A 25,685-nucleotide genomic window follows, 5' to 3' on the forward strand; every position below is an offset into this window, starting at 1 on the left:
TTTTAAGAATCAGTATGTGAGAGGCAAATCAGTTCTTATAGCATATGAAGCATAAAACTTAACACTTATTTTGTATGTCAGACTATTGGTCACAATTAAATTGTAAATAAATTTTCCTTCTTTACTTTTCCTGTATTAAGTTCTATTATGTTCCAAATAGTTCTTATCTTACTGCTGAAGGAGCCTCTTTTTATCTTCAAAACAATACATTACATCCTGCAAAGACTTTGCTTAGAATTTTGTGATCTGATTTGCAATGTAATTTACTTCTGTTATCATAAATGCCCTTTGATATTATATAAATTACTGTATTAGTTTTGTGATAAGGCTCTGACAATTCACTGAATGGTAGAAGCGTGGAGTTGTAGACAGATACAAAGAAATTAAAAGCTTTGCTAGCTTTCAGATGAATCTAATAATGAGCCAGAATACACAAACATATATAATCATATGGGCATACGTACTAAACATGCAGTTGTGGGGCTGCTGTTTGACAGGTAGATTGGGGGTGATGGACTGTATCAGGTGGGTTGGGTAGAGGGTGAAAAGAGGTGGGAAACATGCATGGATTTTGGAGGGTGACTGTTGGCTCAGAGGGAAGCAGTAGTTGTGTGGGATGGGAATGTGAAACAGAGAGACAGGAGCTGGAACACATGGAAATGTGAGAAATGGGTATCCAGCTGGTTCATTCATGCAGTGCACAGTGACAGTGTTGTGGGGGAGTAGATATGGAGGTAGTGACAGGACCAAAAACTCACTCTCACATAGCTTGGCCACTTTTGGAAGGCTGCATTTGCAATGTGCGGATTCGGGGGGGGGGGGGGGGTGGAGGTCGGGGCATAGGGGCCACTGGAGGTAGCGTGTAACAAGCACTAATAAACACCTGCTGTGCCAACAAAAATACAATAACAGAAACCCAAACTAGTTCCCTGCTGAAGGGGATGAGTGAACAATGTAACATTAGCTGATGGCTCATCTACTGATGGGAGCAGATGTCCACCACTGCATTTATGCCCTTAAGCCCACATTTTAATTTTAACAAGCAGCCAACAAAATGCATTCAGTGAATAAAGAAGTCAAAATATGTTAAGTGATACACTTAAACAGATAGAAAATCCTCACTCCCAGCACTGCTTCCAATACCAGAAGCAGTCTTGGTATGCCTCTTGCTAGATCGCGCAAAGTGCCATCTGTGAATTTTCTTCTATCTTGTCTACCATTGCAAATCTTCTTTCTTACAGTGGGGTTTTCAGCCTTGGAAATAAAAAAAAGAAATCAGGCAGCAACAGGGATGAATGCACAGGTGTGTTATCATGGCACAAGAACCACATTTCAGGCTGTTTCCTTCTCACATTTTCTTGCAGGTATTGCAACACATCCTGGTAGTACCATCGATTAACAGTTTGTCACTGTAGCATGATTTATGATGAACTAACCCTTCAAAGTCAAAGAAAACTATCAGCATAGCTTCGACATTTGCCCTGACCTGACAAGCTTTTTTGGTCTTGGAGGACTTTTCCTGATCAATTGTGAAGATGGAACCTTGGTCTCTAACATCATAACCATAGACCCACATCCTGTCATGAGTCATGATTCTCTTGAGGAACATCTTGTTCTCATTTGAGCGATCCAAAAGCTCTTCACAAATTGTGAGGTGAAGGTCTTTCTGGTCTTGCCTCATGAGCCCTGGGGCAAATTTGGCAGCAACATGATGCATTCCAAGATGCTGTGTCAGGATTTCATGAGATGATCCAACAGAAATGCTACATTCTTCTGCAATCTCTCTGATAGTCAGTTTTTGATTGGCATGTGCAGTTTTGTTGACATTCCTGACATGAGTATCATTGGTCAATACCATGTAAACCAATTGTAGCACTGAGTACTGGTTAATTACTCATCACTGTGGGCTTTCACATTATTTGGTGAGTTTCTGTAAAGGTTTCTTGAGTTTCTCAAAAAATTTAATGCAGGGACATTGCTCCTCTAATTCTGTCATTCCTAAATTTGCAGACTGTGTGACACAATGTTCTAGTCAATACAGCACTGAACAATAACTAACAGAGACATACAACAATAAAACTTTTGGCAGTTACACTTTAAACACAGGTGTGGCAGGGATGCCAGTAGCATTCCACGCCAACACACTACTGGTGTGAAATTACGAACGTTTGAGAATTTTTTGAACAGATCTCATATTTAGGTCTCTGTCCAGTGATTAGTAGTAGTAGTCGTAGTAGTAGTAGTAGTAGAGGGGTTGTGAGCGCACAACAGCAAGGTCTTCAGCGCCCGTTCAATAACATAGTGAGACAGGTGTCAAGAAAAATCCCAGAACAGGAATATAAAACGGAACAGCAAACATGGGTAACACAGTCCTCAAAGTTTTCACTGGAAATATTTCTCATGATTTTTTCCTCACTGTTCTATTTCAATTAGTCTATGTGTAGTAAACGTATATGATATTTTCAGTTTCTTAAGCTTTTAGATTGTACTAGCAAACTAAAATGCATTTTATTTTATTATTTAGATTGAAATGATATTTGTTTCATTCATCACCATGTTTAAATTCATTCCATTAGATAAAACCAGTGATGTAAAATGAGCAGAAAATTTTTAGTGATTTGATCTGTCTTACCTTCTTGATGAGTTTAGCTTAATCAGCTAGAAGTAAAATTAGCAGTTATTTATATCCGAAGGTAGATTACTTATATGAAAACAAACAGGACTGTAATCTTGTGTAACTACCCACAAAACTGTTTTTTAGTCAGAGAAACAATTTCCTGTACTTGATGATACAATCTTGGATCTTCTGCTGTTAAATATGGTCTGCAACATAAAGTAGTAGTACCCATGATTCTGTATGTTTATAATTTATACAATGACAGAGAGTGGTTGACGAACTCATTAAACGACTGTTTTGAGGGAAAGCTCTAAACACAGTGTTAGTTTATGATATTGAATTAATAATGTGGTAATTAAAAAGTTTGTTTATTGCTAGTATTTTTATGCACCTACATTCCAGAATCCCTCTCATATCAATCTTACTACATAGTACACTGCTGGCTGAACACTTTTAAAGAAAGCAAGATGATGTTATCAAATCTTCTGCAACAACTTAAGAGTATTTGGTTTACTTTTGTATCATAGGCTGTACTATGACGCAGGTTATGCTTACCAGAATTCCAATAAAAAGAATGGCAATGCCCTTTTTCATCATGTCAGCATCAATCAGCTCAAAGTTGAACTCTGCTCCAATCAGCCCAAATAGAACTGGTTGCAAACATTTCCAAAGAAATTTCATTACATCATTTGCAGGGTTTTGATTCTAAAAATTAATGGAAAAACCCTAACATAAGTTGTATTACACTGTCAGTGAGCAAGAAATTAATTTTTTTCATTGACCGAATTACAATATAGCATTAGATCATAATTTCCATATTACATATTGTTCAGAACAGTTTTACAGTTGAATGAAACCATTTATCAATGCAATTTATACATTTTAGTTACACCAGTTTCATCCTCTATACCTTTCACTGAACAAATTATTTGTATGTAAAATCAATCAAATCCAAGATGGAACAACAACAATGTAATGAAAAGGAGAGACTGCTGCTCACCATGTAGAGAAGATATTGAGTAGCAGATAGGCATAACAAAAAGACAGCTACACAGTTGAACTTTTGGCAAAATATCCTTCTTCTAACGCAGAAAACACAAACATACTCACACAAGCACAACTCACACACTCCTGACCAATGTCTCTAATGTCAGTGGCCAGAGAGAGTGGTCATGCATGTGTGTGTTCTGCTTGTATGAATGTCTGTATGTTTTAATATTATGAGAAGGATAGTGGCTACTCACCTTATAGCAGTGATGCTGAATTGCAAAAATGTGCAACAAGAACATTGCCACAAAATCAGTTTTTGGCCAACAAGGCCTTTGTTGAAAATAGACAACAGACACACACACAAACTCATGTAAATGCAACTCACACCCAAATGACCACAGTCTCAGACAGTTAAAGCCAGACTGCGAGCAGCAGCACATGATGGGAGGATTCTTAAAGTATTTACTTGGCTCAATTCAGAAAGATATTACCAAAGCCAGCCCTTAATTAATTCCAAAATAAATATCATATTTGTCAAAAGTATTGTTTGTAGAACTATATCTGTTAACTTCATTATTTAAACAAATAATTCAGCCTAAACTTTCTGGTAGAAGGAACTATTAAACAGAGGAATTTTTTGATGTATTCAGTTAATTGAATGAGCTACAATTTAATTGTAATTTCTGTAACTTAAACATCAAACAATGTATGGTTTGAGTGCCTATTACTGTGAGGATGTTTGCTGATTTTTGGTCTTGAGACAGTCAGTCCATGGCCAAGTTTCAGTTGTGGAACATGTATTGTTTAGCCTAACAACAATGAATCAACTTAACAGAGGAATAAGTGTAACACAAATAGGCCATATGTTAGAACAATTAATGATGATGCCTGTTTAATTTATTTTAAAAATAGTGTCACATACACCATATTATTCTGCGAGACCTGTGAACTGCATGGTTAGGTTTTTACTGCTCATAGATGTTAAACAGCAAACTATTGTAGCAGTATGCTGATGGTGCCTGCAATGTATTAATGAGGCTTTACCAATAGTGAACTGGCCATATAATTGTGTAATATTGGAGGGTCGTGAATAATGAAAGTAAAGAACTGTGAAATGCAATTGTACAACTGTCAGCTACTTCATTTACAATATTCAGTGCTGGACTTCTACACCCCATTTTTCAGCCAATATGACAATGAATCATGGACCTTGCCATTGGTGGGGAAGCTTGGGTGCCTCAGCAATACAGATAGCTGTACCGTAGGTGCAACCATAATGGAGGGATATCTATTGAGAGGCCAGACAAATGTGTGGTTCCTGAAGAAGGGCAGCAGACTTTTCAGTAGTTGCAGGGGCAACAGTCTGGAAGACTGACTGATCTGGCCTTGTAACACTAACCAAAACGGCCATCCTGTGCTGGTACTGCGAACGGCTGAAAGCAAGGGGAAACTACAGTCGTAATTTTTTCCCGAGGACATGCAGCTTTACTGTAAGGTTAACTAATGATGGCGTCCTCTTGGGCAAAATATTCCAGAGGTAAAATAGTCCCCCATTTGGAACTACAGGCGGGGACTACTCAGGAGGACATTGTTATCAGGAGGAAGAAAACTGGTGTTCTACGGATCGGAGTGTGGAATGTCAGATCCCTTAATGAGGCGGGTAGGTTAGAAAATTTAAAAAGGGAGATAGATAGGTTAAGGTTAGATATAGTGGGAATTAGTGAAGTTTGGTGGCAGGAGGAACAAGACTTCTGGTCAGGTGAATACAGGATTATAAATACAAAATCAAATACGGGTAATGCAGGAGTGGGTATAATAATGAATAAAAAAATAGGAGTACGGGTAAGCTACTACAAACAGCATAGTGAACGCATTATTGTGGCCAAGATAGACATGAAGCTCATGCCTACTACAGTAGTACAAGTTTATATGCCAACTAGCTCCTCAGATGACAAGGAGATTGATGAAATGTATGATGAGATAAAAGAAATTATTCAGATAGCGAAGGGAGACAAAAATTTAATAGTAATGGGTGACTGGAATTTGATAGTAGGAAAAGGAAGAGAAGGAAATGTAGTAGGTGAATATGGAATGGGGGTAAGAAACGAAAGAGGAAGCTGCCTGGTAGAATTTTGCACAGAACATAACTTAATCATAGCTAACACTTGGTTCAAGAATCATGATAGAAGGTTGTATACATGGAAGAGGCCTGGGATACTCGAAGGTTTCAGATAGATTATATAATGGTAAGACAGAGATTTAGGAACTAGGTTTTAAATTGTAAGATATTTCCAGAGGCAGATGTGGACTCTTACCACAACCTATTGGTTATGAACTGTAGATTAAAACTGAGGAAACTGCAGAAAGATGGGAATTTAACGAGATGGGATCTGGATAAACTAACAGAACCAGAGGTTGTAGAAGGTTTCAAGGAGAACATTAGGGAACACTTGACAGGAATGGGAGAAAGAAATACAGTAGAAGAACAATGGGTAGCTTTTAGGGATGAAATAGTGAAGGCAGCAGAGGATCAAGTAGGTAAAAAGACAAGGGATAGTAGAAATCCTTGGGTAACAGAAGAGATATTGAATTTATTTGATGAAAGGGGAAAATATAAAAATGCAGTAAATGAAGCAGGCAAAAAGAAATACAAATATCTCAAAAATGAGATTGGCAGGAAGTGCAAAATGGCTAAGCAGGGATGGCTAGAGGACAGGTTTAAGGATGTAGAGGCATATCTCACTAGGGTAAGATATATACTACCTACTGTAAAATTAAAGAGACTTTTGGAGAAAAGAGAACCACATGTATGAATATCGAGAGCTCAGGTGGAACCCAGTTCTAAGCAAAGAAGAGAAAGCAGAAAGGTCGAAGGAGTATACAGAGGCTTTGCATGTGATGTACTTGAGGACAATATTTTAGAAATGGAAGAGAATGTAAATGAAAAAATGAGATGGAAGATACGATACTGCGTGAAAGGTTTGACAGAGCACTGAAAGAGCTGAGTCGAAACAAGGCCCCCGGAATAGACAACATTCCATAAGAACTACTGAGAGCCAGCCCTGACAGAACTCTACCATCTGGTGGGCAAGATGTGTGAGACAGGCGATATAACCTCAGACTTCAAGAAGAATATAATAATTCCAATCCCAAAGAAGGCAGGTGTAGACAGATGCGAAAATTATTGAAGTATCAGTTTAATAAGCCACGGCTGCAAAATACTAATGTGAATTCTTTACAGGTGAATGGAAAAACTGGTAGAAGCTGACCTCTGGGAAGATCAGTTTGGATCCTGTACCAATGTTGGAACACGTGAGGCAATACTGACTCTACGACTTATCTTAGAAAATAGATTAAGGTAAGGCAAACCTACATTTCTATCATTTGTAGACTTAGAGAAAGCTTTTGACAATGTTGACTGGAATACTCTCATTCAAATTCTGAGGGCGGCAGGGGTAAAATACAGGGAGCGAAAGGCTATTTATAATTTGTACAGAAACCAGATGGCAGTTATAAGAGTTGAGGGGCATGAAAGGGAAGCAGTGGTTGGGAAGGGAGTGAGACAGGTTTGTAGTGTATCACCCAAGGTTATTCAATCTGTATATTGAACAAGCAGTAAAGGAAACAAAAGAAAAATTCGGAGTAGGTATTAAAATCCATAGAGAAGAAATGAAAACTTTGAGGTTCACCGATGACATTGTAATTCTGTCAGAGACAGCAATGGACGTGGAAGAACAGCTGAATAGAATGGACAGTGTCTTGAAAGGAGGATATAAGATGAACATCAACAAAAGCAAAATGAGGATATTGGATTATAGTCGAATTAAATTGGATGATGCTGAGGGTATTAGATTAGGAAATGAGACGCTTAAAGTAGTAAAGGAGGTTTGTTATTTGGGAGCAAAATAGCTAATAACTTTCAAAGTAGAGAAAATATAAAATGTAGACTGGCAATGGAGAGAAATTTGTTAACATCAAGTATAGATTTAAGTGTCAGGAAGTCGTTTCTGAAAGTATTTGTATGGAGTGTGGACATGTATGGAAGTGAAATGTGGATGATAAATAGTTTGGACAGGAAGCGAATAGTAGCTTTCAAAATGTGGTGCTACAGAAGAATGCTGAAGATTAGATGGGTAGATGACATAACTAATGAGGAGGTGTTGAATAGAGTTGGGGAGAAGAGAAATTTGTGGCACACCTTGAGTAGAAGAAGGGATTGGTTGGTAGGACATGTTCCGAGGCATCAAGGGATCACAAATTTAGTATTGGAGCCGCAGTGTGGCTGGTAAAAATCATAGAGGGAGACCAAGAGATGAATAAACTAAGCAGATTCAGAAGGATGTAGGTTGCAGTATGTACTGGGAGATGAAGAAGCTAGTGCAGGATAAAGTAGCATCAGACCAGTCTCACGACTGAAGACCTCAACAACATAACAATGCAATACATCAACACTGAGGATTATCATCAAAGAAATGAAGCAGGTGAATGCCACATATGGTGCCCTTTCGAGTGACAACTATTGTGTTTGGGCACAAGAAACAATGACTCATGAACTTTGAACTGTGAACAATGCAGTTAGAATGGAATGACTGAATTTAAAGTATGTGTGGCACCAGTATTATTGATAACAGTGAACAGAGTAGTTGACAGTGAAAAGTAATTACAGCATTATGAATGTCTGATCGCACATGAACAAGTAATGGGATGGTAAGCATCGACAGCACAGCATAACAACTGAAGATGGCCTTGTAAGCCAAAAACCATTAAGACAATAAAAAGAAAATTAATACTGTAGAACAAAAGCAAACTGGTGCTTTTCATTTATTATAACATTGTTCTACCAAGAACTGATGGAAGAGTCTGTTAACAAAAGATTGTTGGCCGAGGCTATGAGGCAGCCACTATGAAGAAAAGGCACAGCAGCCAGTCAGTGGACCAGATTGTGGATGAGTGGGAGTAACTGCAGCAGCAGGAGATAAGTTAAAAAAAAAAAAAAAGATAATTCATAGCAAAAGACTTTTTATTTTAAGTGATACAAAATGAGTGGTCTTAATGAATAAGACACTGTGATATGGGAGAATTGACAACAGAGGGCTGATGCTTTTTGACAACAAATCTATAGAAGTCAAGTTCTTAAATGAATAGAACTCAGTGGGGACTAAACTGGTAGGCAATAGTGAATATAAAGCAGACATGAATGTAAATTTGATTGATGGGGAAAGAAAGTCATATTGCAGATGAGATGATAAAAGCATCATCTACATTGTGTGGTGATGTGAGTGAAATGGATGAAAACAGTACTGAAGTGCAAGAAATCGTTAATGCTAAGGAGGAAGAATATAGAAGTGAAAGTCAGCAAAGGCAATAGTTTATGACAAATGGAAAATTGAAAGCAATGTTAAGGCAAATTATGAGTAGTTTGAGTTCTGTGAGTATGAAAGAACACATTAGTAGTATGAAAAAAGACATTAGTAGGGCGGAAAAGAAAATTGATAGCATTAGAACTGTTATGGCTAACTTAAAGGATGAACTGAAGAAAGAAATTAAAAAGGAGATTAATTTAGTCAGCTCTAATCTTTCAGAATTAAATAAGAAGGTTGAGGCAATAGCGAAAGATTGTGATGAAATGATAAAGTAGTACAAAATACTAATCAGATATTAACATTAGTGAGTAGTAAATGTGTGAAAGAGAGAAAGAAACTTTGTGATGACTATAATAGGAGAGCAGAGGCTTCTGAGGAACAGTGTAAACATGAAGTCATAGCAGTCAGGAAATTTGGTGCTGAAAATAGGGTTAACTTGAAAAATGATTTAGAAGCAGAGGTAGAAACCAAGCATGCAATACTGGTAGAGAAAAACATGGTACAAGTAAATAAAAATGTAGATTCCAAATTGGCTGAAATGGAGAAAAAGGTGGAAGAGGTACAAAATCTAAAACATAGAGTGTGAAGTGACTCAAACAGTCCATTGTTTGTTAGTTGTAAGATATTTCATAATTATGAACTATATGGGGAAGTGCATCCACTGGATTTCATGAGGGAATTTAATGATTTGCCTGAAACATGGAATGACAAAGAAAAATGTCATTTGCAAGAGGATTTTTGAAAGTGTGTGCTTATAGACGTGCAGCTCAGGTAGCTGACAGTTGTCCCATCATAGCTTTAAGAAAGAATTTTAGATGAATATTGGTCCAAAGAGAAGCAGCATAGAATTTTGAGGGAATTTTGGGGAGGAAAGAGATTTTACTCTAGGAAAGATACTGTCTAAGGTTATGTCAGTTTTGGATAAGCAACCTGAAATATTTGGACAAAGAGCTGGGTAGTGAATCAATAATTATGGATTTAGAAACTAAGTTGCTTTAGAAAGTCAGAAAATTGCATGTACCTGCCCCTAGGGCTAATGTTAGTGAACTTTTTGGATTATGTTGATAAAGTGGAGAGGGTGAAGCAATCAGTGGGAGATAATAGAAGGAATTTTGATGATAATAACGAATTAGGGATAGAGTTTCAGATAAATAGGATGAAAAGCACTAATTATTATAGAAATTGAAGGAATAGTTGGGTGGAAGATAGCTAGAATGGGCATGGAAATGGTAGGAGAAATTCAGTGAACAGAAATGGAAGAGAAGATGTTAATTCTGGATCAAACCATTTAAACTAAACACCTAGGGGGCTCAATATTCTGTGTTGGATTTAATTATTTGGTGATAATGTGTACCCCAGCTGTCTGTCTCATTTTGTGTGTGTCCTGAGGTAGACAAACTCTTTTTCTAGCCTATCTGTAGTTTATAAGTGAATGAGAGACATTTTGTCTTCAACTTTAATGTAATTTTGTACAGCAAGACACTTTAGTATAAGTAAACTGGTGTTATGGTTATAGAATTTCTGTTAAACAAAGAAATAAGGTAAACAGAAAATGAAAGGTGTCAGAATGTGTGGAGGAGAAGGTGCAGATTATGTAAAAACTATAATTAACATCTGAAATAACCAGCTTGTGTGTAAAATTAGTATAATTTGGAGCAGCAGCAGAGGCAATACACAGTAAAAACCATCTTGAATACTGGGTCTTTATATTAATTGTGGTATAATAGAAGTGTTTGTGTTTAATGCAATTAGTACATGGAGATAACTATCTACCTCTGGAAATGTGTCATAGTACAGGCACTTCTAACATTAAGGAAATAAAACTTTAATTATAGTTGCCTGGAATAATGTGTGTGGAAAGACTAAGCAAGATTTTCATGTATATCACCCTTCAGGCTAGAATCTCAAGCAATTTGATGGAATATGGTGAAATAATAGTTCTTCTAAATGATAATTTTACCGGATCAGTAATGAGAGTTAATTTTGCCTTAGCATAATGATCTGTTGCTCTGAACCATTTTTCAGTATAACCAATTTAGCATTGGATAAGCAGAGCACTTGTTATTCATTAGACAATGAAGAAATAATGAAGTAATAAAATAATGAATAATGCTGGGGTCATAATGTTTAGGGAGCCTGTCTCTGCAGTAGAGATATTTTTTGAGAATGCACTCCACTAGCTAACAAGGTAAGAAATGTATGTAAAATAATGGAGCTGATGGACATGATTGAGTAATGAAAAAATAACTGTATACAAACAAATGTGGTGTGACTATATTGACAATCTATTTTTGAACTAGGCAACATTAGGACTGTGTATATTGTGCAATTCATGACACTGCAGCTGGTCATGAGAGCTTAACAGAAAGAGCAATATTTTAGTGAGTTACAAGTCATATAATGCTGCATTATTGGATCTATAAGTTATCTGAAAATTTATTTGTGTTCTGAGGAATTATGATGTTAGAGTGGTAATACTGGAATGAAGAAAAGTAATTTTGCTGAATAACTGATAACTGTGGTGCTAGAGTGATGTGAAAATTCTGATACGTCAACTATTTGGTAATATTTTGTGAGGATTTAATTTTCTGGTTCAATAAGAGTAGTACTCAGAGCTGAGTGGAGAAATTGGGTGATGATTTGGTACAACTTCCATCCCCTTAATTTGAAAAACATACATACTGTAGTTTTTGATAAGGAGATGCCTTATGTAATATTCTCTTGCATGTGAATGCTGAACCCACTTTCTGTGGTCACTCAATTGCCCAGTTATCTATCTGCAATATCTATCTGGTCAATCCATTGAGGGGGTAATGTGATGAAGGAAGCTGGGATCTCTTTACTTCCTCTCTTGTTTTGCCACCTGGCTCCTTAAATTCATTTTATTTTCATTTTAGTCTAATTACCATTAACATGCATGACTGTAATCTGCATTTTCATAAAAGAGAAAGGTTGGTCCTCAATATTAAGGAATATAGCACCAGGTCTAATTTTGTGCTTAGTTTTGTGTATGTAATTATTTTCTTAATTTATTTTGATCATTCCTACTTAATATCTTTTGCTATAGTGTGAAATCAGCAATTGTTTCATGTCTTAGATTCTATTGTTGACTCATAAACACATATAGATTCTGTACTAATTATAAATATTGGAAGAAGAACTACTACGATTCTTAAAGTATTTATTTGGGTCCATTCAAAAACATATTAGCAACGCCAGCCCTTAATTAATTGCAAGATAATTACCAATTTGTCAAAAGTATTATTTGTGTAGCTATATCTGTTAATTTCATTATTTAAACAAATAATTCCGCCTTACCTTTATGGTAGAACGAACTGTTAAAAAGAAGGAATTGTTCAATGTATTCAGTTACCTTAGTGAGTTATGTTTTATTTGTAATTTTTGTAACTTAAAACATCACACAATGTGTAGTTTCAGTGCCAGGATATATAAAGGACCAATTTTTGGTCCTGAGACAGTCAGTCCATGGCCAATTTTCAGCCATGAAACATACATTTATTTAGACTAACAACACTGCATCAACTTAACAGAGGAATAAGAGTAACACAAATAGGTCATGCGTTAGAACAATTAATGATGATGTCTGTTTAATTTGTTTGAAAAATAGTGTCACATGCACCATATTATTCTGCAAGAACTACGAACTGCATGGTTAGGTTTTTAGTGCTCATGGACGTTCAGTAACAAACTATTGTAGCAGTTGCTGATGTTGCTAGCAACCTATTAATGAGACTTATCAACATTTACCAACAGTGAAATGGTCATACAATTGGGTAATATTGGGGGTTTGTGAACAGTGAAAGTAAAGAACTGTAAAACACAATTGTACAAATGTCAGCTACATCATTTACAGCATTCACTGTTGGATTTCCACACCCCACTTTTCGGCCAGTACAACGATGTAGTACATCAACACTGAGGACTGTCAGATTAGATTAGATTAGTAATTGTTCCATAGATCATGAATACGACACCTTGTAATGATGAGGAAAGTGTCAGGTTAATAAAAGGTGTCTATACAAGATATCACATTACACAAAATATTACATGACACTTATTATTATTATTATTATTATTGTAGGGGTGGTGAAATTACCCACTTACTATGTCCAAAAATTCATCTAATTAGTAGAAGGAGTTGCCATTCAGAAATTATTTTAATTTCCTTTTAAATGCTATATGGCTATCTGTCAGACTTTTGATGCTATTAGGTAAGTGACCAAAGACTTTTATGGCAGCATAATTCACCCCCTTCTGAGCCAAAGTTAGATTTAACCTTGAGTAGTGAAGATCATCCTTTCTGCTAGTGTTGTAGCCATGTACACTGCTATTACTTTTGAATTTGTTCAGATTGTTAATAACAAATTTCATAAGTGAATATATATAATGTGAGGCTACAGTGAAGATGCCTAGCTCTTAGATAAGTGTCTGCATGATGATCTTGGAAGAGCTCCAGTAATTATTCTGATTACACACTTTTGTGCAATGAACACTCTTTTACTCAATGATGAATTACCCCAGAATATGATGCCATACGAAACAGAGAATGAAAATAGGCATGGTAAGCTAATTTACTGAGATGCATATCGCCGAAATTTGCAATGACCCGAATAGCATAAGTAGCTGAACTCAAACGTTTCAACAGACCTTCAGTGTGTTTTTTCCAGTTCAACCTCTCATCAATGCATACACCTAGAAATTTTGAATATTCTACCTTATCTACCAGTTTCTGACCAAATCTATGTTTATTAATGGTGTCATTCCATTTACTGTGTGGAACTGTAAGTACTGTCTTTTGTCAAAGTTTAATGAGAGCCCATTTGCAGAGAACCACTAAATGATTTTCTGAAAAACATCATTTACAATTTCATCAGTTAATTCTTGTCTGTTGGGTGTGACAGCTATACTTGTATCATTGGCAAAAAGTACCAGCTTTGCATCTTCGTGAATATATAATGGCAAGTCATTAATATACACTCCTGGAAATGGAAAAAAGAACACATTGACACCGTTGTGTCAGACCCACCATACTTGCTCCGGACACTGCGAGAGGGCTGTACAAGCAATGATCACACGCACGGCACAGCGGACACACCAGGAACCGCGGTGTTGGCTGTCGAACGGCGCTAGCTGCGCAGCATTTGTGCACCGCCGCCGTCAGTGTCAGCCAGTTTGCCGTGGCATACGGAGCTCCAACACAATCTTTAACACTAGTAGCATGCCGCGACTGCGTGGACGTGAACCGTATGTGCAGTTGACGGACTTTGAGCGAGGGCGTATAGTGGGCATGCGGGAGGCCGGGTGGACGTACCGCCAAATTGCTCACCACGTGGGGCGTGAGGTCTCCACAGTACATCGATGTTGTCGCCAGTGGTCGGCGGAAGGTGCACATGCCCGTTGACCTGGGACCGGACCACAGCGACACACGGATGCACACCAAGACCGTAGGATCCTACGCAGTGCCGTAGGGGACTGCACCGCCACTTCCCAGCAAATTAGGGACACTGTTGCTCCTGGGGTATCTGCGAGGACCATTCGCAACCGTCTCCATGAAGCTGGGCTACGGTCCCGCACACCGTTAGGCCGTCTTCCGCTCACGCCCCAACATCGTGCAGCCTGCCTCCAGTGGTGTCGCGACAGGCGTGAATGGAGGGACGAATGGAGACGTGTCGCCTTCAGCGATGAGAGTCGCTTCTGCCTTGGTGCCAATGATGGTCGTATGCGTGTTTGGCGTCGTGCAGGTGAGCGCCACAATCAGGACTGCATACGACCAAGGCACACAGGGCCAACACCCGGCATCATGGTGTGGGGAGCGATCTCCTACACTGGCCGTACACCTCTGGTGATCATTGAGGGGACACTGAATAGTGCACGGTACATCCAAACCGTCATCGAACCCATCGTTCTACCATTCCTAGACCGGCAAGGGAACTTGCTGTTCCAACAGGACAATGCACGTCCGCATATATCCCATGCCACGCAACGTGCTCTAGAAGGTGTAAGTCAACTACACTGGCCAGCAAGATCTCCGGATGTGTCCCCCATTGAGCATGTTTGGGACTGGATGATGCGTCGTCTCACGCGGTCTGCACGTCCAGCACGAACGCTGGTCCAACTGAGGCGCCAGGTGGAAATGGCATGGCAAGACGTTCCACAGGGCTACATCCAGCATCTCTACGATCGTCTCCATGGGAGAATAGCAGCCTGCATTGCTACGAAAGGTGGATATACACTGTACTAGTGCCGGCATTGTGCATGCTCTGTGCCTGTGTCTATGTGCCTGTGGTTCTGTCAGTGTGATCATGTAATGTATCTGACCCCAGGAATGTGTCAATAAAGTTTCCCCTTCCTGGGACAATGAATTCACGGTGTTCTTATTTCAATTTCCAGGAGTGTATATTAAGAACAGCAGAGGACCCAAGGCCAAACCTTGCTGCACCCAATTCTTGATTGTTCCCTAGTTTGAGAAATCACCAGTTTTTTTGGATATTATGTGAACTGCTTATTTCAACTTTATGCACTCTTCCAGTTAGGTACGATTTAGACCATTTGAGTGCTATCCCATTCATACCACAGTACTTGAGCTTACCTGGAAGTATTCCATGATTTACACAATCAAAAGCCTTTGAGAGATCACAAAAAATCACAATTGGTGACCTTAGGTTACTCAGAGTATTTAATATTTCATTAGTGAAAGAATATATAGCATTTTCCATTGAAAAACCTTTCTGGAAACCAAACTGACATTTTGTTAAAACTTTATTTTTACAAAGGTGTGAAGCTTCTGTACAATACATTACTTTTTCAAGTATTTTGGATAAGGCAGTCAGAAGAGAGATTGGACGGTAGTTGTTGTCATAAGACGTATCCCCTTTTTTATGCAGTGGTTTAATAATGACATACTTCAGTCTATCTGAGAGCTATTACATATGTGGCTAAGGATCCCACTTATCTCTCTGGATCAAGCTTTTATTATCCTGCTGGAAATGGCATCAATTCCATGTGAGCTTTTATTCTTTAGAGAATTTATCATCTTCCTAATTTCAGAAGGAGAGGTGGGTGGAATTTCAATTGTATCAGATTGTGTGGGTAAGGCCTCTTGCATTAACTGTCTTGCTTCTTCTAACAAACATTTAGATCCTATTTTCTCTACAACATTTAAAAAATGATTGTTCAAAATGTTTTCAACTTCCGACTTGTTGTTTGTCAAGTTTCCATTCGCTTTGATGGTAATGCCATCATCCTGTACTCTTGGTTGTCCTGTCTCCCTTGTAATAATATTCCAAATTGTTTTGATTTTGTTATCAGAGGTATTAATCTCAGACATGATGAACATGCTTCTGGATTTTTAATAACCTTTCTTAATGTAGCACAGTAGTTTTTTTTAATAATATTTGGCTGTTTCTGGGTCATTACTCTTTCTTGTTGTTAGATACCATTCCCTTTTGTGGTCACAAGATATTTTTATTCCTTTGGTAAGACAAGGTTTTTACTTGGTTTCTTATAATTAGATTTAACTACTTTCTTGTGGAAACAGTTTTCCAATTCTCTTACAAGTGTATCATGAAATAAGTTATATTTTAAATTAGTGTCAGGTTCCTTGTACACCTCATCCCAGTCTAGCTGCTGAATATTTTGCCTGAAATTTCTGACTGTTGAATCATTGATTAAATGCACTACTTTGGACGGTAGTTTTGAATTACTGAATGGAGCTATGCCATATACTGTAACTAGCTGAGCACCATGATCAGAAAGGCCATTCTCAACTGGACAAGAATTTATGTTTTGAAACTTATCTTGGTCTATAAAAGTGTTATCCATCAATGTGCTGCTGTTCTTTACTACCAGAGCAGGAAAATCAATGACAGATGTCAAACTGAAAGAACCGAGCAAAACTTCCAGGTCATTCTTCCTATTACACTCTTTCAGTGAATCAACATTGAAGTCCCCACAAATAATAATTTGCTTTCCCATATCTGACAGATAGCACAACCAGGCATCCAAGTTTGTGACTGAAATTCTCATTGGACACTGATATTAGTCTAAAAAAGAGGTACATCCATGAGTACTAGTGTCCCCCCTTATGGATTTTGCTTACAACCATGCCAGTTTACCCTTCCCTTTCCTATTGAGGTGGAGAAGTAACCCAGGCAAACGTCACAGGCTCAGCAACAGGTTGGTCCACTTGTCTCTTGGCCACAGTTTGTTGGTCACCACCCATGCAGACAGACAGCTCATTGGTTATCATGCCCATGTAGAATGCAGCACAGAGGTTGCAGCTGAGTTTGTAGATCACATGATTGGTTTCACGTGTAGCCTTTGATGGGATAGTGATGTTTATGACTGGACTGCAGTAGGTGGTAATGGGAAAACATATGGGACAGGTCGTGCATATAGGTCTGTTACATGGATATGAACCATGAAGCAAGGGGTTGGGAGCATGGGTTGAGTAGGGATGGATGAGGGTATTGTGTATGTATGTATGTATGTTTGGTGGGCAGCAGAATACCACTTTGGGGGGGCTGGGAAATATAGTGGGTAGGACATTTCTCATTTCAGGGCATGACAAGAGATAGTCAAAATGCTGGCTGAGAGTGTAATTCAGTTGCTGCAGTCCTGGGTGGTATTGAGTCATGAGGGGAATGCCATCAGTGGCAAGGTGGTGGGTCTTTGGGAGGTTGTAGGTGACTGGAATGATAAGACATGGGAGATCTGTTTTTGTACAAGATAGGAATGATAATTACTGGCTGTAAAGACCACAGTGAGATCCTCAGTATATTTTAATGGGACTGCTTGTCACTGCAGATGCAATGGCAATGGGTCGCTAGGCTGTATGGAAGGCACTTCTTTGTATGGAATGGGTGGCAGTTGTTAAAGTAGAGGTATTGCTGGTCGTTGGTGGCTCTGATACGGACAGAGGCACTGATGTAGCCATCTTTGAGGTGGAAGTCAACATCAAGGAAAGCAGCTTGTTTGGTTGAGGTGTGCCAAGTGAAATGAATGGGGAGAAAGGCGTTGAGGTTCTGGAGGAATTTGAATAGGGTATCCTCACCCTTGATCCAGATCACAAGGATGTAATCAATGAATCTGAAACACGTGAGGGGTTTAGAATTCTGAGTGTTGAGCAAGATTCCTCTAGATGGCCCATGAATATGTCAGCATAGGATGGTGCATGTGGCTGCCATAGTCATACCCTGGATTTGTTTGGAGGTAAAGCCTTAAAAGGAGAAGTAATTGTGGATGAGGATATGTTTGGTCATGGTGACTAGGAAGGAAGTTGTTGGTTTGAAATCCATTGGGTGTTGGGGAATGTAGTGTTCAATAGTAAATCCATGGGAATTAGAGATGTAAAGGGAGCTGGCATCAGTAGTGATGAGCAGGGCAACATGTCCTAAAGTAACAGGAACTGTGGAGAGTCAGTGGAGGAAAAGGTTTGTGTCTTTTATATAGGAAGGTAGGTTGTGGGTAATAGGTTGAAGGTGCTGGTCTAGGAGAGCAGAGATTCTCTCAGTAGTGGAGGCACAGTAATCAGTCATAATGGGGTGTCCTGTGTGGCTGGGTTTCTGGTCTTTAGGAAGCATTTTGAAGGTAGGAATGCAGGAAGTGGTAGTGGTGAGGAGAGAGATGGATTCCAGGGAGAGATTCTGGGATGGGCCCAAGGATTTGAAGAGAGACTGGAGATCATTCTAGGTTCCTGAAATTGGCTCACTGCAATAGGGTTTGTTGGTAGATGTATGTTGACAGCTGGTGGAGTCCTTCTGTCAGGTAATCCTTGCAGTTCAAAACAACAGTGGTCAGTGGTGGAGCCTTAGTCAGCAGGCAGTATTATAAGGTGAGGTTGAGTTTTTAGGTGGCGGATTGTGGTTCTTTCTGTAGATGTAAGGCAATGTTTGAGGTTAAGGAGGAGGAGGAAATAAGTGTTTAATGTCCCGTCGACAATGAGGTCATTAGAGACGGAGTGCAAGCTCGGGTGAGGGAAAGATGGGGAAGGAAATCGGCCGTACCCTTTCAAAGGAACCATCCCGGCATTTGCCTGAAGCGATTTAGGGAAATCATGGAAAACCTAAATCAGGATGGGCGGAGATGGGATTGAACCATCGTCCTCCCAAATGCGAGTCCAGTGCGCTAACCACTGCGCCACCAGGTTAAGAAATTATGGAAAGTTAAAAGGTAGTGATTTGGGGGCAGTGGGGTTAGATCACAGCTGTAAAAGACCATCTCTCCTTCTCCCTACTGTGGAAACACTTTTTCATCAACCCTAACAATCAGACTCAATCAAAAATTATGCTTGAACCATAGTTGACTCAGTTTACTCCATCATCTAATTGTGACCCGTCCCCATTGCTACCAAATCACACCTGTTATTTTTTGAGAATTTCCTAACCTTGACTCTTGCCTCACCATTATTTCCCAAATACCTACCACTGTCCTCCCACCCCTCCCACAGTGGTACTACATCACCCACCGAACCTTCACAATATCCTTGTCCAACCCTACACATACCTTTTTCCCAACCCCTTGCCTCAAGGCTCATATCCCTGTAATAGACCTACACTCATGCTAATAAATTATGGATAATGCTGATACATGGTGAAACAACGCTATGGTGGGCAGTTTGCAGGTTTAAATCACCTTGGGGTATGACCATGTGGTGCATTTGACCTGCAGTTGTCGCATGGTGGTGGTTGCAGCAGTCCACAAATGCAGAGGTGTGTTGGTGCATGTCAGAGTATGGTGCAGCGAGGAAGTGTGCAGATGTTTTCAGATGTGCTAACGGTGACTGTGTGTTGAAAATGGCTCAAAGAACACATATTTATGATGCTATGAGGGGTGGACTACTAGGGCAACTGGAGGCTGGTCAAACGCAGCAGGTCATAGCTCGGGCCCTCCATGTGCCACAAAGTGCGATCTCAAGATTATGGCAACGATTCCACAGACAGGAAATGTGTCCAGGCGCTACAATACAGGATGTCCACAGTGTACAACACCACAAGAAGACTGATATCTCACCATGAGTGTCCACAGATGGCCACGGAGTACTGGAGGTAGCCTTGCTCGGGACCTTACCACAGCCAATGGAACAGTTGTCTCCAGACCCACAGTCTACAGACAGCTGAACAGACATGGTTTATTCACCTAGAGACCTGCAAGGTGCATTCCACAGACCCCTGGTCACAGGAGAGCCCATAAAGCATGGTGTCAAGAATGCAGTACATGGTCATTGGAACAGTGGTCTCAGGTTATGTTCACGGACAAGTCCAGGTATAGTCTGAACAGTGATTCTCACTGGGTTTTCATCTGGCATGAACCAGGAACCAGATACCAACCCCTTAATGTCCTTGAAAGGGACCTGTATGGAGGTCATGGTGTGGGGTGGGATTATGATTGGTGCATGTACACCCCAGCATGTCTTCGACAGAGGAACTGTAACTGGTTAGTTGTATCGAGACATCGTTGTGCACCAGTATGTCTGCCTTTTCAGGGATGATAATGCATGGGCCCACCGAGCTGCCATCATGGAGGAGTACCTTGAAACAGAAGATATCAGGTGAATGGAGTGGCCTGCCTCTTATCCAGACCTAAACCCCATCAAGCACATCTGGGATGCTCTCGGTCTTCAAACCCCTAGGACACTTAAGGAGCTCCAACAGGCACTGGTGCAAGAATGGGAGGCTATACCCCAGCAGCTGTTCGACCACCTGATCCAGAGTATGCCAACTCATTGTGCAGCCCTTGTATGTGCACATGGTGATCATAACCCATATTGATGTTGGGGTACATGTGCAGGAAACAATGGCGTTTTGTAACACATGTGTTTTGGGATGGTTTTCTCTACTTATCACCAATACCATGGACTTACAGATCTGTGTCATGTGTATTCCCTATGTGCCACATTGTGTGGCACCACATTCTGCAATTATCCGTAATATATGAGCACGAGTGTAGATGCAAGACCTGTCCCATACATACTCCCACCAGAACCTACTCAAGACCAGTCATAAATATCACAATCCTATCAAACACAGGGCACATGTGAAACCAGTCATGTTATCTACAAAATAAGCTGCAACCACTGTGCTGCATTCTATGTAGGCATGACAATCAACAAGCTCCGTCTTCACATGAATGCCCACCTACAAACTGTGGCCGAGACACAAGTGGACCATCCTGTTGCTGAACACACTGACCAACATGACCTCCTTCATTTCAATGACTACTCTACAGTCTGTGCCATCTGGATGCTTCTCACTAACACTAGCTTTTCTGAGTTGCACAGGTGGGGAACTCTCACTGCAATATATCCTGCATTGCCGTAACCTTCCTGGCCTAACCTTTGTTAATCATTGTCGTTACCCACCTAGCCCCTTCCCTGTTCCCACTCCAGCACTACACAGCCCTCTATTCCACCAATGCACCCAGTCTTTTCACTTCTCTCCTTTTCTGTCAACCCCCCCCCCCCCCTCCCAACCCTCTTTCCCCTCTGTCTAACATGCACCTAGCTGCAATACCCTCTCCTCACTTCGTCGTTGTGTGCTCCCACTAGCAACATTTTGCTGTCTCCCACCACTACTTTGCTCTTCATCCCCTTACAAACCCCAGCCTCCTCCTTACCCCCACCTGTAGCCTCTCCTATCATGTGCTGCTGCTCGCAGTCTGGCTTCAACTGCCAGAGACTGTGGTCATTGGTCTGTGTGTTCTGTTTGTATAACTATGTGTGTGTGAGTGTGTGTGTTTGTGTGTGTGTGTGTGTGTGTGTGTGTGTGTGTGTGTGTGTGTGCGCGTACGTGCTTGTGAGCGGTGTGTCTAGTGTCTATTTTCGACAAAGGTCTTGTTGGCCGAAAGCTGGTTTTGTGACAGTCTCTTTGTTGTGCCTATCTGTGTCTCAGCATCTCTGCTGTATGCTGACTAGCAATGATCCTTTTCATAATATTGTTACATTCCATCCTGGATTTTCAGTTTTTTGATTGTGTGGACATTTTCTGCTTTAGAAGAAGGCCTTGTGCTTATTTTTATTTACTGTATACAATCCACCAACTGGAAGCTATTTAAATGCTAAAAATGACGTTGGATATTGTAAATGTATTTCCAATTTATATGTGCTAAAATTCTACATTTTTAAACACATCAAATCTTCTTGCACTAGATGTAAGCTATTTCTACTTTTTTTCAGTTCTCCCAATTACTCTTTATTATTTATACTTGTTATAGCAAATGTAAGATGACAACACTCCACAATTACATATAAAAATATCTTTTCCAAACTGAATAACATAAATTTTCAGTTATATAGAATATTTATTTTATGAGGAGTGGATATCTGCATCAAACCAGTTGTTGCACCTGGAGGTCTCAACAACAATAAAAACAAACATTATGAAACATAGCATGGCAAAATAACTCCACCTGTCTCTGCTGTTACTTGCAATATAAATATTGCAATACTACAATAAAATTCTATATCTGTCAGTCAGTGTTGGCTGGTGAAATCTGAAGTTGGGTGTTGCACTAAAATTCTGGTTGTGCACTATTAATATGAGATGCTTACAAGAATGATTTTCTGTTTTATCTTATCACCTGGTTTCCTGACATTCATTATAATGTAAATGCCCCCAGAATTTGTAGTGTCTAAAGCTCACAAAATTCAATTTCTTAAATCAAATTTATAATCTCGTAACAAGTTAGAAATATATTCATCACAAAAATATCTGTGGGAAAGAGCAAGCTATTATTTAACACCTATCTAGAAAAATTATTATCATTATATAATGAGCTACATTCATGTCTGTTTTTTTATTGAAGCAAACTTGTCAGTCACCCACTGACTGAAATCATTCAGTAGAAAACACCACCAAGGCTGACGATCTCTGCTGGCTTGTATAGTTGCTTCTGAATGGTTTTCTTTTTGAAAACAAGCTTTTGCTTTGACTTACATCATGAGAACTAAGAGAATTAGCTTCAGCAGTTTAGAGCTGCCAGTGTCTTCCCTAGGTTGTTTCTTATTACAAATGAGGCTAGACTAATACCACCAGACATTTATCCAAATTATTGTGGTAGCTAGACAGAAGGTTGTCCACGACGTAGTTTCAGCTTATTCAAAAACATGTACACTGAACACACAGTCGTGATGTCTTCAGAAAACTTAGAACAGTATTTTTCTGGAAGATACATTAATAATGATGACAGTATAAGATGACCTGAGAAACTAAAATCATCTTCAGCCTCAGAAATTATCATCTCCTTTGCTTCTCTTTTCCACACAATCTTGTCCAACTACCTCTACTTCACTGAGTAGTCATTAGAATCATTACTGCTGGTGATGTCAATTTCTTCTTGAGTCTTGATAATAATTATTACAGATACTGAAATGGCATTATGGGCAGAGTATGTGTTAGTGTATCCATGCTGTTGCTGACCAATGGGAACTAATAGCATAACTTTACTGATTAATTTGAACCCATAATTAAAAGTTACAGCTGGAGAGAACTTTTTTATGACCAAGAACCTGGCGAATTTTAGTTTCGCCCATCAACTTCCAATGTTGACTCATACACTGAATAATGTGTTTCCTGTAGACATGAATTGTGTTTTTGCACCCAGATTGAAAATTACACCTCATAGGACAAGATGAAGACAACTACTTTCTTCCACCCCTATCAAAGTAGATGGGTGTAGCAATGTACATATTCTGTGTTAGGATATAATTTTTAACAATAGCTTGTACCCCACATGAGGAGACAGGCATAACGAATGCTTTATATAGATGTGTGAAATTAAAGTTTGTGGTGTCCCATTTACTTTTTGCATGTCTAATTCTTCTAGCAAACTCACAGCTAATGTTTGTACATCATGTTTGCAAGACGGCATGGAATTACACAATCCTTTTATTGGTTTACCTCATAATGGTATTGAACAGCCAAATGAAATGCATTTGATATATCGCTAATTTCATATGCTAGAACAGCTAAAAATACTGATTAAATTACTTCTCAGCATACCTCCAATGCAATTTGTAAGTTCACCTTGAATTTCTTGGATATGTCTTTGAAATCAATTGCCTTATTCAGATGATCTTTTAGTACTGTATCCAATACTGTGCTACAATTAATCAGTCCCCCACAAACACCAGGATTTTATGATAATTAATTTTCATAATGACCCATTAATGTTAATTTAAAGGAACCACAGAAATGGATACAATTAATTAAAATATTTGACACATTTATTATTACAACTAACTTCTTAGTTATACTCCACAATTTTCCACTATCCAATTATTTAGCTATTTTACCAAGCGGGAAAGCGCCGGCAGACAGGCACATGAACAAAACACACAAACACACACACAAATTACTAGCTTTCGCAACCGATGGTTGCTTCTTCAGGAAGGAGAGGGAAAGATGAAAGGATGTGGGTTTTAAGGGAGAGGGTAAGGAGTCATTCCAATCCCGGGAGTGGAAAGACTTCCCTTAGGGGAAAAAAAGGACAGGTGTACAGTCGCGCACACACACACACACAGCGCACACACACACACACACACACACACACACACACACACACACACACACACACACACACACATACATACATATCCATCCGCACATACAGACACAAGCAGACATATTTAAAGGCATCTTTGCCTTTAAATATGTCTGCTTGTGTCTGTGTATGTGCGGATGGATATGTGTGCGTGTGTGTGTGTGTGCGCGAGTGTACACCTGTCCTTTTTCCCCCCCTAAAGGAAGTCTTTCCGCTCCCGGGATTGGAATGACTCCTTACCCTCTCCCTTAAAACCCACATCCTTTCGTCTTTCCCTCTCCTTCCTGAAGAAGCAACCATCGGTTGCGAAAGCTAGTAATTCTGTGTGTGTGTTTGTGTGTTTTGTTCATGTGCCTGTCTGCCGGCGCTTTCCCGCTTGGTAAGTCTTGGAACCTTTGTTTTTAATATATTTTTCCCATGTGGAAGTTTCTTTCTATTTTATTTAGCTATTTTGATAGTTCCAGTCTTAAACAATTATGTATGCTATGTGAAATGCTGAAGATGAATGCTTCTTTACTTTGGTACTCAGATAATTTATGTCTGTAACTCCAACTTTTGTCCAAGAGGGTTCCTCACCAAATAACAGACAGGAGAATCAGAATAATTGATTTTAACTTCACAAGCACATGACCCATTGTTGTTGTTCTTATAAACATCAATTTTAAATGCTCTCTTAAACTGTTGATTTCCAGTATTCATATTTTGCACACTATTTAAAAATGGTAATGGTCACCGTAGTTTCCTTGCAGAAAGCTCCTCCTCATCAGACAGGTGGGAAAAGTCTGTACCTTGTAATTTAATTAGGCTATTCATTTTCACTCGTACTCCACAAAATGGAAACTATGTGACAAGCTAATTCTCATTGTCCGGAATGTATCAGGTGCAGCATTGCATAGAAAAACAAGGTATCAAGAATCAAATCAGTCAATCACCTTGAAACACCACCTGATATGTACCCAAGCTTCTTAGAAATATTATTCATATGCATGGTAAAGATAAACATTTCAGATGTAGTAACATCAGCAGTCAAAATGTTCTAGCCTCATTCCCAAACATCATAGTGTAAACACTAAATTTAAGCTCTAATTATGATGAACAAAAACATAAAATGCAGTTATGCTGATGAGAAAATATTTCCTCCAAATTTCTACCATAAA

The 25,685-nt window shown here is 39.3% G+C and overlaps 1 protein-coding gene across 1 annotated transcript in view; it reads right to left on the minus strand.

The window, feature by feature from the left end:
• LOC126336329 (sodium/hydrogen exchanger 9B2-like) overlaps window positions 1-25,685 on the minus strand; it is a 336,730-nt gene that overhangs the window by 23,704 nt on the left and 287,341 nt on the right. Inside the window, exon 8 of the mRNA XM_049999893.1 lies at window positions 3,173-3,322. Coding sequence (XP_049855850.1) covers window positions 3,173-3,322 — 150 coding nt within the window. The remainder of the gene's footprint in view (window positions 1-3,172; window positions 3,323-25,685) is intronic.

The sequence above is a fragment of the Schistocerca gregaria genome, chromosome 2 (genome assembly GCF_023897955.1).
Source record: "Schistocerca gregaria isolate iqSchGreg1 chromosome 2, iqSchGreg1.2, whole genome shotgun sequence".
Classification (NCBI taxonomy): Eukaryota; Metazoa; Arthropoda; class Insecta; order Orthoptera; family Acrididae; genus Schistocerca; species Schistocerca gregaria.